Source organism: Centropristis striata, chromosome 23 (assembly GCF_030273125.1).
Source record: "Centropristis striata isolate RG_2023a ecotype Rhode Island chromosome 23, C.striata_1.0, whole genome shotgun sequence".
NCBI lineage: Eukaryota > Metazoa > Chordata > Actinopteri > Perciformes > Serranidae > Centropristis > Centropristis striata.
The window spans coordinates 4,608,239-4,625,738 of NC_081539.1; the positions used below are offsets into that span (position 1 = coordinate 4,608,239).

The 17,500-nt window shown below is 32.4% G+C and overlaps 2 protein-coding genes across 5 annotated transcripts in view; both read left to right on the forward strand.

The window, feature by feature from the left end:
• The window catches only part of LOC131962082 (nebulette-like), a 30,282-nt gene extending 19,063 nt beyond the window's left edge, over positions 1 to 11,219 (forward strand). Inside the window, exons 11-20 of one of the 3 annotated variants that reach the window (XM_059327042.1) lie at positions 1 to 74; positions 1,297 to 1,407; positions 1,490 to 1,600; positions 3,174 to 3,284; positions 4,237 to 4,347; positions 5,768 to 5,878; positions 6,336 to 6,443; positions 6,574 to 6,684; positions 8,270 to 8,569; positions 11,025 to 11,219. The exon at positions 1 to 74 is cut by the window's left edge and continues 37 nt beyond it. In XM_059327042.1, coding sequence (XP_059183025.1) covers positions 1 to 74; positions 1,297 to 1,407; positions 1,490 to 1,600; positions 3,174 to 3,284; positions 4,237 to 4,347; positions 5,768 to 5,878; positions 6,336 to 6,443; positions 6,574 to 6,684; positions 8,270 to 8,569; positions 11,025 to 11,174 — 1,298 coding nt within the window. In that variant the 3' untranslated portion in view covers positions 11,175 to 11,219. Of the gene's footprint in view, positions 75 to 1,296; positions 1,408 to 1,489; positions 1,601 to 3,173; positions 3,285 to 4,236; positions 4,348 to 5,767; positions 5,879 to 6,335; positions 6,444 to 6,573; positions 6,685 to 8,269; positions 9,823 to 11,024 lie in introns of those variants that run through there. The other 2 variants (XM_059327041.1, XM_059327040.1) reach the window with 2 other exon arrangements.
• Positions 1 to 17,500, forward strand: part of LOC131962081 (uncharacterized) — a 185,549-nt gene that overhangs the window by 104,082 nt on the left and 63,967 nt on the right. The window lies entirely within an intron of this gene.

Genomic DNA, 17,500 nt, shown 5'->3' on the forward strand with positions numbered 1-17,500 from the left:
CGTGTTTGTACTCTCTTCTCCCGGAGACGCTGGAGACGGCTCACGCCAGGGAAGTCGCCGAGCTGCTCAGTGAGGTACAACAACTATCATAATGTTGTGTTATTAAAACATGCTTTAATGTCACATATATGTCACAAAATGACTAAAAAGACACAAAATGACAAAAAAAAAGACACAAAATGACCAAAAAAAGACACCACAAAATGACTAAAAAGACACAAAAGGACTAAAAAGACACAAAATGACAAAAAAAGACACAAAATGACTAAAAAAAGGACACAAAATGACCAAAAAAAAGACACAAAATGACTAAAAAGACACAAAATGACTAAAAAAAGACACAAAATTACCAAAAAAAGACACAAAATGACTAAAAAGACACAAAATGACTAAAAAAAGACACAAAATGACCAAAAAAAGACACCATAAAATGACTAAAAAGACACAAAATGACCAAAAAAAGACACCACAAAATGACTAAAAATACACAAAATGACAAAAAAAGACACAAAATGACCAAAAAAAGACACAAAATGACTAAAAAGACACAAAATGACTAAAAAAAGACACAAAATTACCAAAAAAAGACACAAAATGACTAAAAAGACACAAAATGACTAAAAAAAGACACAAAATGACCAAAAAAAGACACCATAAAATGACTAAAAAGACACAAAATGACCAAAAAAAGACACCACAAAATGACTAAAAAGACACAAAATGACTAAAAAAAGGACACAAAATGACAAAAAAAGACACAAAATGACTACAAAATGACTAAAAAGACACAAAAAAGACACAAAATGACCAAAAAAAGACACAAAATGAGTAGACAGAATGACCAAAAAACCCACAGAAGACACAAAATAACCAAAAGACACAAAATAACCAAGAAAGACACAACAACAGACACAAATGACCAAGACTCCATAGAGTTAACAAGCCAAACTATTGATATTGTCACTATATTTTAATGAGGACTGAGCTTACTAGCATTATTGTGATGTTCCTTTTTCCTATGGAAGTGGTTTTACTGGCCGGTCTGAACCAGTCTGAACCAGTCTGAACCGGGGACCTTTCCCTGCTCATCTATTGGTTGGTGGTTTTGTTCCGTCACTGAGACTTGAGATCGTTTCAAACACGTTTGATATGATCCAAACCAAGACTAGAGAAGACTGATATGAACCAGAGCAGATTACGACCTTAAACTGAACCATGGAGATGACTCCAGTAAGACTCCTAGATTTACTGAAGACTTTCAGCTTGAGTGTGTGTTCTTGATGTTGTGTGTTTCAGGTGAAGTATAAAGAGGAGGGGAAGAAGGAGATGAGCATCAACCTGTACTCTCTGCTGCCCGACACCATCGACACCCAACACGCCAGAGAGGCGTCACAGCTGCAGAGCGAGGTACCGCTCCGCTTTAACCTTCCTCCAGATGTTTGTTTGAGCGAGCGGCGAGCTAACGTGGCTAACGTCTGCTCTCCTGCAGGTGAAGTATAAAGAAGGTGTGAAGCAGAAGACTCAGAGCAGTTTGTACCATCAGCTGCCTGAGACCACAGAGACCCAGCTGGCCAAGCAGCTGTCTGAGCTGCAGAGCCAGGTAGAGATCTGTCATCATCATGGCTCCCAGTCATTTCAGCCAATCAGTCACACTTTATCTGGAAAGCAGCAAGTTGGAGTCATAACATCCAAACTGGATAAAGGAACTAGATCACATAGATTCTGAAGACAAAACAACAGCACAAAATATGATAATTATGTACAATATAATACATTTTTATAATAATAATATTATTATTCTTATTATTCTTCTTCTTCTTATTATTATTATTATAAAAATGTATTATATTGTACATAATTATCATATTTTTTGCTGTTGTTTTGTCTTCAGAATCTATGTGATCTAGTTACTAATAATAATATTATTATAATATAATATTATAATATTATTATTATTATATTATAATAATAATATTATTATTATTATTATTATTATTAATAATAATAATAATAATAATGATGATAAAATATTTCAATAAAAGTTAGACTAAAAGCTAAATACAAAGATATTAAACAGAAAAAAACAACAATAAAAATGATGACAATAAAATAAAATAATTTATATTTATTAATATAATAAAAATAATAATAATAATAATTATTATTATTATATTAAAATAATAATAAAAATGTTTCAATAAAAGCTTGACTTAAAACTAGACATAAAAATATTAAAAGGAGAAAAAAACAATAAAAATATGACAATTACATACAATAAAATAGATTTTTGTAGCTATAATAATAATAATTATTATTATGATAATAACAATAATATTAAAATGTCTAAGTAAAAGTTAGACAAAAAACTAGATACAAAAATATTTAAAAAGACAAAACAACAATAAAAAATATGACATTGCATACAATAAAATAGATTTTTATATAATAATAACAATAATAATAATAATAATAATAATTATTATTATTATTATTATTAATAATAAAATAATAATAATAATAATTATTATTATTATTATAATATTAATACAATTTTAAATAAAAGCCAGACTATAAATAACATTGGATAGATATAATACAATACAATTAAAAAAAAAAGATTCAAATGCAAAAATAGCAACATTTATTTAATTTTTTTTTTTTTTTTAATAAATGTTGCAAATAAAAGCTTGGCTAAAATACTTTATAAAATAGTATAAAAAAAAAAAAAACTTAAAGTGATTGCAATAAATAACCAATAACAATTATAATAATAAAAGTTCTAAAAATAAAAAATAAAAGCTTGACTAAAATGTTTTAATAGTAAAAAATAAAAATAAAAATCAAGACTTAAAGTGATGGCAATAAAATGAAATATATATATTTTAAAGCTGTTAATATAATACTGTTAAAATATGTTAATCAAGACAAAACAACTACACTTAAATTCACAAGAATATATTTCATAATATTTCATAATATTTAATACTATAAAACAACTATAATATTTAAAATAATAAAAAAAAATTAAAGTTGATTAAAATCTATTCATCAACTTTATTCATCTGCCTACAGGTGACATTTCAAAATAAAAGTTGGTAGGAACGAAAATAAAAAGAGAAGCTGTGATTGTCTGATATGTAACAGAATTTTTTGTTTGCTTTTTTCATCTGCAGGCAAAATACAAAGAAGCAGGAAAGAAGGAGGTGAACACGTGTCTGTACTCTCTGCTGCCCGAGACTCTGGAGACGCAGCACGCTAAAGAGAGCAGCGAGCTGCTCAGCGAGGTACGGAGGGCTGGGCGACACATCCATATACAAGATATGTCCATATTGTTTTTAATGTCATATGGAATTAGACCATATTGCATGTATCGATATAGTTCTATTTTTTTCCTTTCTTTCTTTATATATAAATGCTTTATATTCTTTATATAAATGCTGCCTTTACTATTATTTATATAATATATATATATATATCGTATATATATATATATATATATATATATATATATATATATTATATATATATATATCGTATATAGAACAAAAAGACACAAAAACAGTTTTGTCCCTGCAGCCATTACACTGAGGAACAAGTCATAGCGATGCTTTGCACAGGTTTATTTATTGTTGCTTTTATGTATGTATTTACTATTTCTATATATACATTTTAACCTTTATCTATGTTTTTACAACCTAAACAAGTTTTATTTTATTTTGCTGTTTTATTTATTTTTTATTTTTTTATTTCTTCTTTTTTTGCTATTTGTATTTTAGTTCACGTCAATATCGAAGTATAGTCTGGACCTGTAAGAACTTTTAATTTAATTTAATTTTACTTTATTTTATTTTTATTTTATTTTATTTTATTTTATTTTACTTTATTTTATTTTATTTTATTTATTTTTTATTCTATTTTTTATTGTATTTATTTTTTATTTTTTTATTTTATTTTATTTTATTTTTATTTTATTTTATTTTATTTTATTTTTATTTGCCATTTCTTTCTCCCACTGTCTTAAATTGAATGTTGTGTGATATGTGCCCCTTCTGTGTGTGTGTGTGTGTGTGTATGAGGACTTTATACTGCAAACAAAATCTACCTCTGGGTACAAATAAAGTAACTTGAACCTGAACTTGAACTTAATATCGATATTCAGCCTAAATATATCGGCATATGACCTTGGGTCCATATCATCCAGCCGTACCCTGACGGAGGATTCTCTGTGTCTCACAGGTTAAATACAGAGAGAGCGGGAAGACCGAGCGCTCCAGCTCGCTGTACGCCACGCTGCCCGACACCACGGAGACCAGCTTCGCCCGAGAGATGAGCGACATGCAGAGCGAGGTCAAAAAACACAGAAAATACACGTCATATTGCTCAATGTGAAATTAAGAAAACTTTCTGTTCTCTTGCAGTAAAACTACAGGAAACATGTCATTTTTTCGGAGGTTTTCACACTGCAAAAGTAACTCTTTCATCTCCGTTAGTTTCCCCTTGGATCCTTGCATCTCCATACAGCTGATACTATACTATAATAAACTATAATCAAAGTTTATTTCAACATTTTGTTTATTTAAAAATGACACTCCAAGGTGTTGCTGCTCAGATGCTCCAGTAAAAAGGCAAAGAAATACCAAAAGAAGACACAAAATGACAAAAATAAGATATGAAAATGACATAAAAACACAGAAAATACACGTCATGTTGCTCAATGTAAAACTAAGAAAACTTTCTGTTCTCTTACAGTAAAACTTTAAATTCATTAGGTGCATTTTCTTCCGCTTATCCGGGGCCGGGTCGCGGGGGCAGCAGATGCCTTAAAAAAATGAAGTTACTTTTATTCCAAACATTAACCGTAAAATGAAAGTTTAAATCTGTAAATTAATATAATGGGACATTATAGATTTTTTTTACAGTATCTTTTAATTGCTTAATGGTCTTGAATGTTAAATTACAGTGAATTATATGTAAAAGAAAAAAAAGAAATACTCACCATATTGCCAAATGTAAAATTAAGGCAACTTTCTGTTTAATTTTAGTAAAACTTTTAATTTAACCATCCTGTTATATTCATTTTTCTCAGGAACATATGAAATACAATGTTTTTACCTGACATTGGTTTTTATTTATTTTTTTATTTTATATATTTTTTATTTTTGCTACTTTTTTCTTGTAGATTTGCCACTTTCAACCTCATAAATCTGCAACTTTTTTCTTGCATATTTGCCACTTTCAATCTCATAAATCTGGAACAGAAATGTGTCTTCAGCTCATCATATTTAAATGTTTTTATCATCACAAACATAAATATCATCAGAAAAGAATTGAAGGGGTTTTCATATTAAATACAGTGTTTTTACATGACATTGATTTTTTTTGTTGATTTTTTTAATTTTTTTTTTTTTTTATTTTGTTTTATGAAAAAATACCTTTAATTTTGTTACAGTTTTTATTTTTTATTTTTAAATGCTCAATTTGACCCGCAACATAAGAGGAGAGTTAGTGAAAGGGCGAAAAAAAAGTTTTAAAAAATTGTCAACCGTAGCAGCAAAAACTTGAATTATTCTACATATATATATATATATTTATTTTTTTAAATAGATATTCACTGTATATTATCCATATTTTAAGAGAAACTATCTGTAAAATAACTTTTGACTGCTGTTTGAAGGTCTCTTATTTTTTCTTACAGTGTGTTTAAAAAATATTTTCCTCAGACTCTGAGATTTATCTCCTAATATTGAGTATTTTGTGTCTTTTTCAGACTAAGTACAAGGAGAACGTGTTGAAGAGTCTCTCTCAGAGCGTTTACTCTCAGCTGCCTCAGACCACCGAGACGGAGTTCGCTAAAACAGTTTCTGAGCTGCAGAGCGAGGTGAGAAACCTGCACATCCTCATTCCTCCATCAATATAATATAATATATAATATATAATATATAATATCAGACTGTATCTGAGGGAGATACACAGAACAGAGCAGAGAGGAGAGGACAGGAGAGTCTGTTTACACAGAGCAGAGAGGAGAGGACAGGAGAGGCTGGAAACATGACAATACTTCAATATGTGGAGAAAACTGATTTTTACAACATTCATATTCAATTGTGAACACTTGTAAAAGTGTGTATATATAAATTAAATTGTATTCTAACTTTTAAAAAGAAATTTATCAGAGAATTTCAACTTCTGGTTGTTGATTTTTTCATGATTCATATCATTATAACTGTGTCATTCTGCACAAAAACGACACTTCTTACAGTTCTCTGCCACAAAGTGACTCTCTAGTAGTAATGTGAGTGTTTCTGTTGTGTCTGATGTGACTGAATGACTTCCAGATGAGGTACAAACAGGGCAAGAAGGACGTGTCCAGCTCTCTGTACTCCACGCTGCCCGAGACTCTGGAGACGCTCCACGCCAGAGAGGCCTCGGAGCTGCAGAGCGAGGTGAGAGCCGCTCACACACACACACACACACACACCGTGGCACACAGGCGTCGGTCCATCCGACCATCCGCCCATCGGCCCCGAGGCTTTTTATAGACGCATAATTGTCTCTGCTCCCGTTTGTGTGCAGCTGAAGTACAAGGCGGCTCTGAAGAAAGGTCGCTCCTCAAGTCTGTTCCACCTGCTGCCGGAGACCTTAGAGACGGCCCACGCACGACAAGTCTCCGAGCTCCTCAGCGAGGTAACCGCAGGAACCACTTCATCTTTTACTCTTTAAATCTCATAAATCTGCAACTTTTTTCGCCTAGATTTGCCACTTTTAATCTCATAAATCTGCAAATTTTTCGTTGTAGATTTGCCACTTTTAGTCTCATGAATCTGCAACTTTTTTCTCCTAGATTTGCCACTTTTAATCTCGTCAATCTGCATCTTTTTTCTTGCAGATTTGCCACTTTAAATGTCATAAATCTGCAACTTTTTTTTCCTAGATTTGCCACTTTTAATCTCGTCAATCTGCATCTTTTTTCTTGTAGATTTGCCACTTTTAATCTCATAAATCTGCTACTTTTTTCCCCTAGATTTGCCACTTTTAATCTCATAAATCTGCTACTTTTTTCTTGTAGATTTACCACTTTTAATCTCATAAATCTGCAAATGTTTCGTTGTAGATTTGCCACTTTTAGTCTCATGAATCTGCAACTTTTTTCTCCTAGATTTGCCACTTTTAATCTCGTCAATCTGCATCTTTTTTCTTGTAGATTTGCCACTTTTAATCTCATAAATCTGCTACTTTTTCCCCCTAGATTTGCCACTTTTAATCTCATGAATCTGCAACGTTTTTCTCCTAGATTTGCCACTTTAAATCTCATAAATCTGCAACTTTTTTCTCCTAGATTTGCCACTTTTAATCTCATAAATCTGCTACTTTTTTCTTGTAGATTTGCCACTTTTAATCTCATAAATCTGCTACTTTTTTCTCCTAGATTTGCCACTTTTAATCTCATAAATCTGCTACTTTTTTCTTGTAAATTTACCACTTTTAATCTCATAAATCTGCTACTTTTTTCTTGTAGATTTACCACTTTTAATCTCATAAATCTGCATCTTTTTTCTTGTAGATTTGCCACTTTTAATCTCATAAATCTGCTACTTTTTCCCCCTAGATTTGCCACTTTTAATCTCATGAATCTGCAACTTTTTTCTCCTAGATTTGCCACTTTAAATCTCATAAATCTGCAACTTTTTCTCCTAGATTTGCCACTTTTAATCTCATAAATCTGCTACTTTTTTCTTGTAGATTTGCCACTTTTAATCTCATAAATCTGCTACTTTTTTCTCCTAGATTTGCCACTTTTAATCTCATAAATCTGCTACTTTTTTCTTGTAAATTTACCACTTTTAATCTCATAAATCTGCTACTTTTTTCTTGTAGATTTGCCACTTTTAATCTCATAAATCTGCTACTTTTTTCTTGTAAATTTACCACTTTTAATCTCATAAATCTGCTACTTTTTTCTCCTAGATTTGCCACTTTTAATCTCATAAATCTACTACTTTTTCCCCCTAGATTTGCCACTTTTAATATCATAAATCTGCTACTTTTTTTTTGTCGATATCGATATTCAGCCTAAATATATCGGGAAATGACTTTTGGTCCATAATGCCCAGCCCTACTGCTGACTTTGCAGAAATTTCTTTTCCATCTTTCCTTTTTTTAAATACCCAGCAGCATAATTAATCCAGGTCTTAAATTCTACGATTTACAATCTGAATGCAGGAATATATTTCTCTCTCTTAGTGTGTGTTCTTGATGTTGTGTGTTTCAGGTGAAGTATAAAGAGGAGGGGAAGAAGGAGATGAGCATCAACCTGTACTCTCTGCTGCCCGACACCATCGACACCCAACACGCCAGAGAGGCGTCACAGCTGCAGAGCGAGGTACCGCTCCGCTTTAACCTTCCTCCAGATGTTTGTTTGAGCGAGCGGCGAGCTAACGTGGCGTCTGCTCTCCTGCAGGTGAAGTATAAAGAAGGTGTGAAGCAGAAGACTCAGAGCAGTTTGTACCATCAGCTGCCTGAGACCACAGAGACCCAGCTGGCCAAGCAGCTGTCTGAGCTGCAGAGCCAGGTAGAGGAAACACCTCAACACTCACTCACCACTACTGTCAGTCACACTTTATCTATCACTATCAGTCAGACTTTATCTATAACTATCAGTTACACTTTATCTATAACTATCAGTCAGACTTTATCTATAACTATCAGTCACACTTTATCTATAACTATCAGTCAGACTTTATCTATAACTATCAGTCAGACTTTATCTATAACTATCAGTCAGACTTTATCTATAACTATCAGTCAGACTTTATCTATCACTATCAGTCAGACTTTATCTATAACTATCAGTCAGACTTTATCTATAACTATCAGTCAGACTTTATCTATAACTATCAGTCTGACTTTATCTATAACTATCAGTCAGACTTTATCTATAACTATCAGTCAGACTTTATCTATCACTATCAGTCTGACTTTATCTATCACTATCAGTCTGACTTTATCTATAACTATCAGTCTGACTTTATCTATAACTATCAGTCACACTTTATCTATAACTATCAGTCTGACTTTATCTATAACTATCAGTCTGACTTTATAACTATCAGTCTGACTTTATCTATATCTATCAGTCACACTTTATCTATAACTATCAGTCAGACTTTATCTATCACTATCAGCCTGACTTTATCTATAACTATCAGTCACACTTTATCTATAACTATCAGTCTGACTTTATCTATAACTATCAGTCTGACTTTATCTATAACTATCAGTCACACTTTATCTATAACTATCAGTCACACTTTGTCTATAACTATCAGTCTGACTTTATCTATAACTATCAGTCACACTTTATCTATCACTATCAGTCAGACTTTATCTATCACTATCAGTCAGACTTTATCTATAACTATCAGTCTGACTTTATCTATAACTATCAGACAGACTTTATCTATAACTATCAGTCAGACTTTATCTGTAACTATCAGTCTGACTTTATCTGGAAAGCAGCAAGTTGGGGTCATAAAATACAAACTAGATAAAGTAACTAGATCACAAAGATTCTGAAGATAAAGCAACAACAAAGAATGTGACAATTATACACAATAAAATACATTTTTATAATAATATTAAAGATATTTCAATAAAACTAAAGATATTAAAAAGAAAAACTCAATCAATCAATCAATCCAACTTTATTTGTAAAGCAGCAAGTTTGCTTCAAGTAGTGAGATACAAACTAGATAAAGAAACAAGATCAAAACATAAAATATGATAATAATAATAATAATAATAATAAAAAATATTTCAGTAAAAGTGAGACTAAAATTAGTTACAAAAATATTAATATATAAAAAATGCAATAAATTAGATTTAATAATATTGTTATTATTATTATTGCTATTATTAATATTATTATTCATAATAATAAAAATAATAAATAATAATAATAATAATAATAATAAATAAAAGCTTGACTAAAATACTTGTATAGTAATAATAATATTAGTAATAATAGTAATAATAAAAATAATAATAATAAAATATTTCAGTAAAAGTTAGACTAAAAACTAGATACAAAAATATTAGTATATAAAAATGCAACGAATTAGATTTAAATAATAATATTATTATTATTATTATTATTGATAACAATAATAATTATTATAATGAATAAATAAAAGCTTGACTAAAATACTTGTATAGTAATAATAATAATAATAGTAGTAATAATAATAATAATAAAAAATAAAATAAAAGACAGACTATAAATAACATTAAATAGGTATAATAAAATAAAATAAAAATGATTAAACAGTATAGAAATAAAAGCTAGAATAAAATACTTAATAAAATAGTGAAAAAAATCCAGACAAATCAAGACTAAAAGTAATGGCAATAAAATACAAAAAAAATGATTTTAAAGCTCTAAAAATGATACTAATAAAATAGTTTAATCAAGACAAAACAAAACAAAAGACAATTACATACAATAAAATAGATTTTTATAGCTATAATAATAGTAATAACAATAATCATAATAATATTAATCAAGTTAGACTAAATACTAGATACAAAAATCTGAATATATTAATGTAAAATAAAATACAATAAAAATGATTAAACAGTAACAGTTATAACATAATTTAAATAAAAGCTAGACTAAAATACTTAATAAAATAGTGAAAAAAACAAAACAAATCAAGACTGTAATGGCAATAAAATACAAAAAATACAAAACAAAACAAGAACAAAAAATATGACAATTACATCCAATAAAATAGATTTTATAGCAATATAATAATAATAATAATAATAATAATAATAATATATTTCAGTAAAAGTTAGACTAAAAAAAAGAGACAAAAATATTAAAAAGACAAAACAACAATAAAAATATGACAGTAAAACACAATAAATTAGAGCCAGGAACAGGAACGTGTCAATGTGTCTGATTGTAAACTCACTTATTTAAATGTTGTGTTGCACAAAGTGAGCGTGTTCTTGTCTCCCTGCAGACCAAGTACAGGGAGGCGGGTCAGAAGGAGGCGCAGACGAACCTGTACTCGCTGCTGCCTCACACCATGGAGACGCAGCACGCTAAAGAAGCCGCCCAGCTGCTCAGCGAGGTAACAACCACTAAATATCACCCTGATCACAGCAGATAAACGGATAAACACGTTGAGAGTTTTCACTCACTTTGTCATGCCTCCTCCCCGCTCCTCTCGTTTCTCAGATCAAGTACAAAGAAGGCGTGAAGAAGGAGATGTGCAGCTCGCTGTACGCCACGCTGCCCGACACCACAGAGACCAGCTTCGCCCGGGAGATGACCGACATGCAGAGCGAGGTACAGAAAGTTTAACATTCCCTCCACGGTCCTCTCAGTCAACTCATAGGGCTGTTTCTACTACCGCCCAATACCTGCAATGAGGCGCGTCTCACTCGCCGAAACGCCTCTAGGCAAGGCAAGTTTATTTGTATAGCACAATTCAACACAAGGTGATTCAAAGTGCTTTACATACACATTAAAAACAGCAAGACATAATTGAAAACAGTAAAAACAGTCAATTAAAACAGGGAAATAGAAATAAAAGTACAAATGAGATAAAATAAGACACAGCAGGATAAGAAAATAGATAAAATAATAAAAAGCACAAGTCAAACATTGTGTAGTTAAAAAGTAAGGGCAGTAGAGTAGAGCAGATAAGTGTTAAAGTTAAGAGTACGCTGCAGTAAACAATAGTGTTTTTAGTCCTGATTTAAAGGAGCTGACCTCAGATCTACAGGTAGTTTGTTCCACAGGTGAGGAGCAGAATAACTGAAAGCTGCCTCACCCCGCTTAGTTCTTGTTCTTGGGAACAAGCCTCTAATTTCCTGTAGAAGAGCAGGGTCTTTTTTCTCCCCTGAAAAAATCCTGGTTGCTGATTGGATAGAACGCTGAGCAGGATGTGACGTAGTACTCGACGCCATGACAACACACGCCATTTGTAAAAGCCGGCGAAGCAGTGATATATATACTAAAATAATAATAAAATAAAAAAATAAAATAATCTTTTTTATTTTATTTTATTTTTATTTTTATTTATTTATTTATTTATTTTTATTATTTATTTATTTTTCCTTGTAAACATTTCCAGGTAATCAGAAACAAATATTTTATGTTTTATTTAAAAAAAACATTTTTAATTATACAATTATTCTATTTATATATATATATATTATATATTTATTCAATTAATTTGTGTTTATTTTATTAATTTATCATTATTTTTGTTTGAATGAGCAGTTGGGCATGGAGGGGACTGTGGAGAAGGGGGATAATAAAAATGATAATAATATATAATGATAACAATAATAATAATAGTAATAGTAATAATAATAATTCTAGTAATAGTAATAATAATAGTAACAATAATAATAATAATAATAATAGTAACAACAATAATAATAATAATATTAGTAACAACAACAATAATAATAATAGTAATAATAATAATAGTGATAAGATTATTATTATTAATAATAATAATAATAATAATAATAGCAATATTAATAATAATAATAACAATAATAATAATAGTAATAATAAAAGTAAAACACTTTACTTGCTTGCTTGCAATAACAACATAACAAAAACACATAAAAATTAATTAAACAGTTACAGCAAATAGTTTTATTTGTTGTATCATTATCTGTGCAGAATTTTCAATAAAAATGTGTTTATAACAAAGAACTGTGTGAGATTAAGTTACATTTATTGAGCTAATGTGCAAGTAAACCAAACTTAAAGTAAGGAATCAGTGCTTCATGCTGGAGTGAGATGAAATAAACATGCAGAGGGATAAATCCTGGATGTGCTTCAGCTGCAGTAAGAATGCTGTTTGATTAGTTATAAATAATCACCAGCACATTATCCCATGCTCTCTGATGTTCTTATACCTTCGACGCTCATCAGAGGCCACATTAGCATCAGAAACAGATCAAAGGGGAATCTGTGTGTCTGTAGCGTGAACAATCAGTAACAGGATCTGATCTGAGGCCAGAGGAACACGGGGGGCCACATTTGTACCAGTTTTCTGGGGTTTCACAGGAAAAACAAACTTTTATGAAGTCTTGTTGTGACCACAAAGAGCTGGTTTATTATCCGCTGCTGTAAGGCTGCACAATCTCACGCTTCAGGACTAAAGAAGGATCTTATTCTGTCTTATTCACAGATTGTTACAAATGTTTGCAATCAGGTTTTCTTCATCATTTCTGGGAACTGATAGAAAAGTTTTGTCCCCCTTTCCATCGAAGTAAGGACTACTTTTGCATGACCTCGCGATATATGTTGCATCATCACGCAATACTTTCCTTCTTCCAGATATTTCTATTTCTGCTCAGCTGCTCTGAACACTCTGAACCCCAAGAAACACGTTTTCTTTAACAGATGGCCAAAAATACACCGTTTATTGTAGAAAGAAACTCTGAATTTGATCATAGAATCATAGTGTATTTTGGCCATTTTGTGTCTTTTTTGGGTAATTTTTGGAAGTTTTCTGTCTTTTTTTGGTAATTTTGTGTCTTTTCTGGAAATTTTTGCTAGTTTTATGTGACAAATATTCTCTGAAAATCTGTTTACAGAGTTCATTTTAACAGGTCTAGGTATTAATGTCCTGTTGTGCTGGGAGCAGATGAGCAGAAATAGACTTCTGGCTCAGGAGGGATAGAAGAGGAAACGTAAAGAAGAAAAACATATTGATGTTGAGAATTCAGAAGTATTCCTCCCACTGTGACCCTCTGCAGTGTCAGCATCAAACTCATCTCTTTTGTTTCCGTATTTTCCAGATCAAGTACAAAGAAGATGGGAAGAGAGGCCTCCCTCAGAGTTTCTACTCTCAGCTTCCAGAAACGTCTGAGACTCAGTTTGCCAAAAATGTCTCTGAGCTGCAGAGTGAGGTTCGTACGTGTACGATGAATTACCAAGTAAAATATGCAGTATAAACCAGAAAAATTAACTCTCTAAATTTTGTTCTCGTGCTTAATAATGTCACACAGTCTGCAAAGTGTTTATAAAACTTGAGATTAAAATAATTCCCTTTTTAAAAACACATTAAAGCTGAAATGTATCTTACAAATCCTGAATCAGGCAACACCCATACGCAGATGATGCTCAACTCTATATTTCAGTATTTTTCTTTTGTTACAAAGTGTCTGAAGTTTGGAAAATGCTTAATTTTAACTGTAATGTTCTTCAAGGTTAAGAATGATATTCAAATGTATTTTCATTGAACTGAGTAACAAATACTAGGACAACGTAATGACCATCGACCCGTCCATACATATGCGTAAACATACATACAATATGCTTAAATTTGAATATACTCCTTGATAAATGCTTGAATTTCATTCTTTTTTTTAAACTTTTGTTTCTTTATTGTGCAATTCAACAAAAATAGGTTTGAGCAGAAAGCTTTCCACTCTGCAATACAACATTTTTTTTTAAGATTTGTGAGCCAAAACTGTCAACACTGCAATTAAAAAATGTAAAAATTTAAAGTCAAATTTAAAAAAAAAATGTGTTCATGCAAATCCAAAAGTGGATTTTAAAGCAAACTTCAATAGAAGTTTTTAATTCACAATAATACCTTTTTAATAACAAATGTATTTTACTTGCAATAAAACATTTTTTTAATTTCAGTGTTTCATTGTTCTGCTCGCAAATCTATTTATTTTTAGTTGCAGTGTGGAAAGATGCATAGATTTAAGATTTTATCTGCACAGCCATTCCAAACTAAAACTAAGATTTTAATAGTTGAAATGAAACAATCTGTCATCATATTAGTTTGGTTGTGTTCTGGTGAGAAAGTAGAAGATCTGGACGAGTTTGTGAAATAATTATGATCAGAACATAGAAGTCGATATAAACAGTGTTGATATTCTGCCTTTTGCATTTATAGAAACACTTTAGATGTGATGATTTAAAGGTTTCAGGTGTTTGGAGATTCTTGTTTTAGGTGCATTTAAAGGTGCTGCCTGCACACTCTGAGTCTCAGTGTCCAAGTTAAAGAGAAGCTGTGTTGTTACTGATGCTGAGAGAACAGAAGAGATGACGTTCATTCTGTTTCTGATCTTAGATGAAGTACAAAGAAGCAGGAAAGAAAGCAGCGACGAGTTCTCTCTACTCGACTCTCCCACAGACTCTGGAGACACAACACGCTAAAGAGGCTTCAGAGCTGCAGAGCCAGGTACACACACACACACACACACACACACACACACACACACACACACCTACACACACACACACACACACACACACACACACACACACACACACACACACACACACACACCTACACACACCTACACACACACACACACCTACACACACGCACACACACACACACACACACACCTACACACACACACACACACACACACACACACATATACACACCTACACGCACGCACACACACACACACATATACACACACACACACACACACACACCTACACACACACACATGCACGCATACTCGCCACACACATGCACACACATACACACACCTACACACACACCTACACACACACACACACACACACACTGTAACACACCTACACACCTACACACACAGACACACATACACACACACACACACACACACACACTGTAACACACCTACACACACCTACACATACACACACACAAACACATACTCGACACACACACACACACACACACACACACACACACACACAGTAACACACACACGCACTGACAGTAATAGACGCACACACTCACACCTACACACACCTACACACACACGCACATCAATGTCAGTAAGAAGGCCAATTTTCTCATGTTTCTATGAATAAATTATTTCTCTAGAGTGGAATTTGCGGCCTCAAGCGCAGTTTCCAAATTAATTTTTTTACAAATGTTTCTCTCCCTCTGCACTCTAGCTATGATGTCATCCACCCTAACCTCTCCATAGGGTTACATTGGGGGTATTTTTTGCTGTGTTTTTGCCAAATAATTTGTAAACCGTTTCTCGAAACCCTCAGAAAAGTCGTAGCACACTCGTCATGGCCGTCATCGGGTTGCCATCCTAACAAAACATTTCTGAGGAACAAAAGTTAATTACTGACTGAACTGAATCCAGATCAAGTGATTGTTTTGTGTTGCAGCTGAAGTACAGGCAGAGTGTGAAGAGAGACGCCTCCAGTCTGTTCCACCTGATGCCAGAAACCAACGACACCCAGTTCGTCCGGCAGCAGACGGAGATGCTCAGCGACGTATGAATGTTTTCAGTCTCGCAGCTCAGAACTACAGTATTCACAAGCTCCTGCTGCAACTCATCTCTTGTTCTCATCTCAAGGTAAAGTACAAAGAAGAGGGAAAGCAGGAGATGAGCATCAACTTGTACTCTGTGCTGGCCGACACCATGGACACGCAGCACGCTAAAGAGCTGACAGACATGCAGAGCGAGGTGAGGCTGAATATTCAATGTACATGCCACTTTTTTTTTATTTCTTCCCTTCAGATTTTACATTCACACAGGATAAAGTCTGTCAGAATCAGAATCAGAAGCTTTTATTGTCATTGCACGGAGTAACAAGTACTCGTAGAATGAAATTTGCCATCAACCCGTCCAAAACGTATAAAACACACATACAATATGACAGAAGTGAACAGGACAGGAAGACAGAGATGAAAGAAAAAGAAATACATGATCTACTTCAAAAATGACTGAGAAACAACATGATAACAACTTTTTCATTATTTTCAACCCCAAGAAACACACGTTTTCTTTAACAGATCGCCCAAAATACACCGATTATCGTAGAAAAGAAAGTGTAAAAACAGGCATTGTGATCTGAATTTGATCTTTCCAACGGTCGTTTAATCGTAGTATCTTTCCATTCTAAAAGTGACCAAAACTTGTGTTAAAATGTTGATATTAGTGTCAGAATCTCTTTATTCTTCATGTGTCATTTAAAATAAAGCGTTTTCACTAACCAGATCCTGTTAAAAACATTAAATTCTGCTCCTCAGAGACACTGTGAAGACATGATTGATTCTGCTGAGACCAACGGTCACGTGACAAATATTCACTGAGAATCTGTTTACACAGAGCAGAGAGGAGAGGACAGGAGAGGACTCTGTGTAAATTCTGAGCAGAATTTAATGTTTTAACAGGATCTGGTTAGTGAAAACACTTTATTTTAAATGACACATAGAGAATAAAGAGATTCTGACACAAATATCAACATTTTAACACAAGTTTTGGTCACTTTTTATAACAGAAACTTTTGTAACAGATGAGCTGTTCAAGGACCGTCGGAAAGTTCAAAGTTAGATGATAATGCCTGTTTTTACTGTTTCTTTCGACAATAAACTGTATAATTTGTGTAATAATCTTTTCTCTGAAACTGACTGGTTGTTGTGTCCTCCAGGCTAAATACAAAGAGGCCAGCAGGAAACAGACTGGAGCGTCTCTGTACCACCGA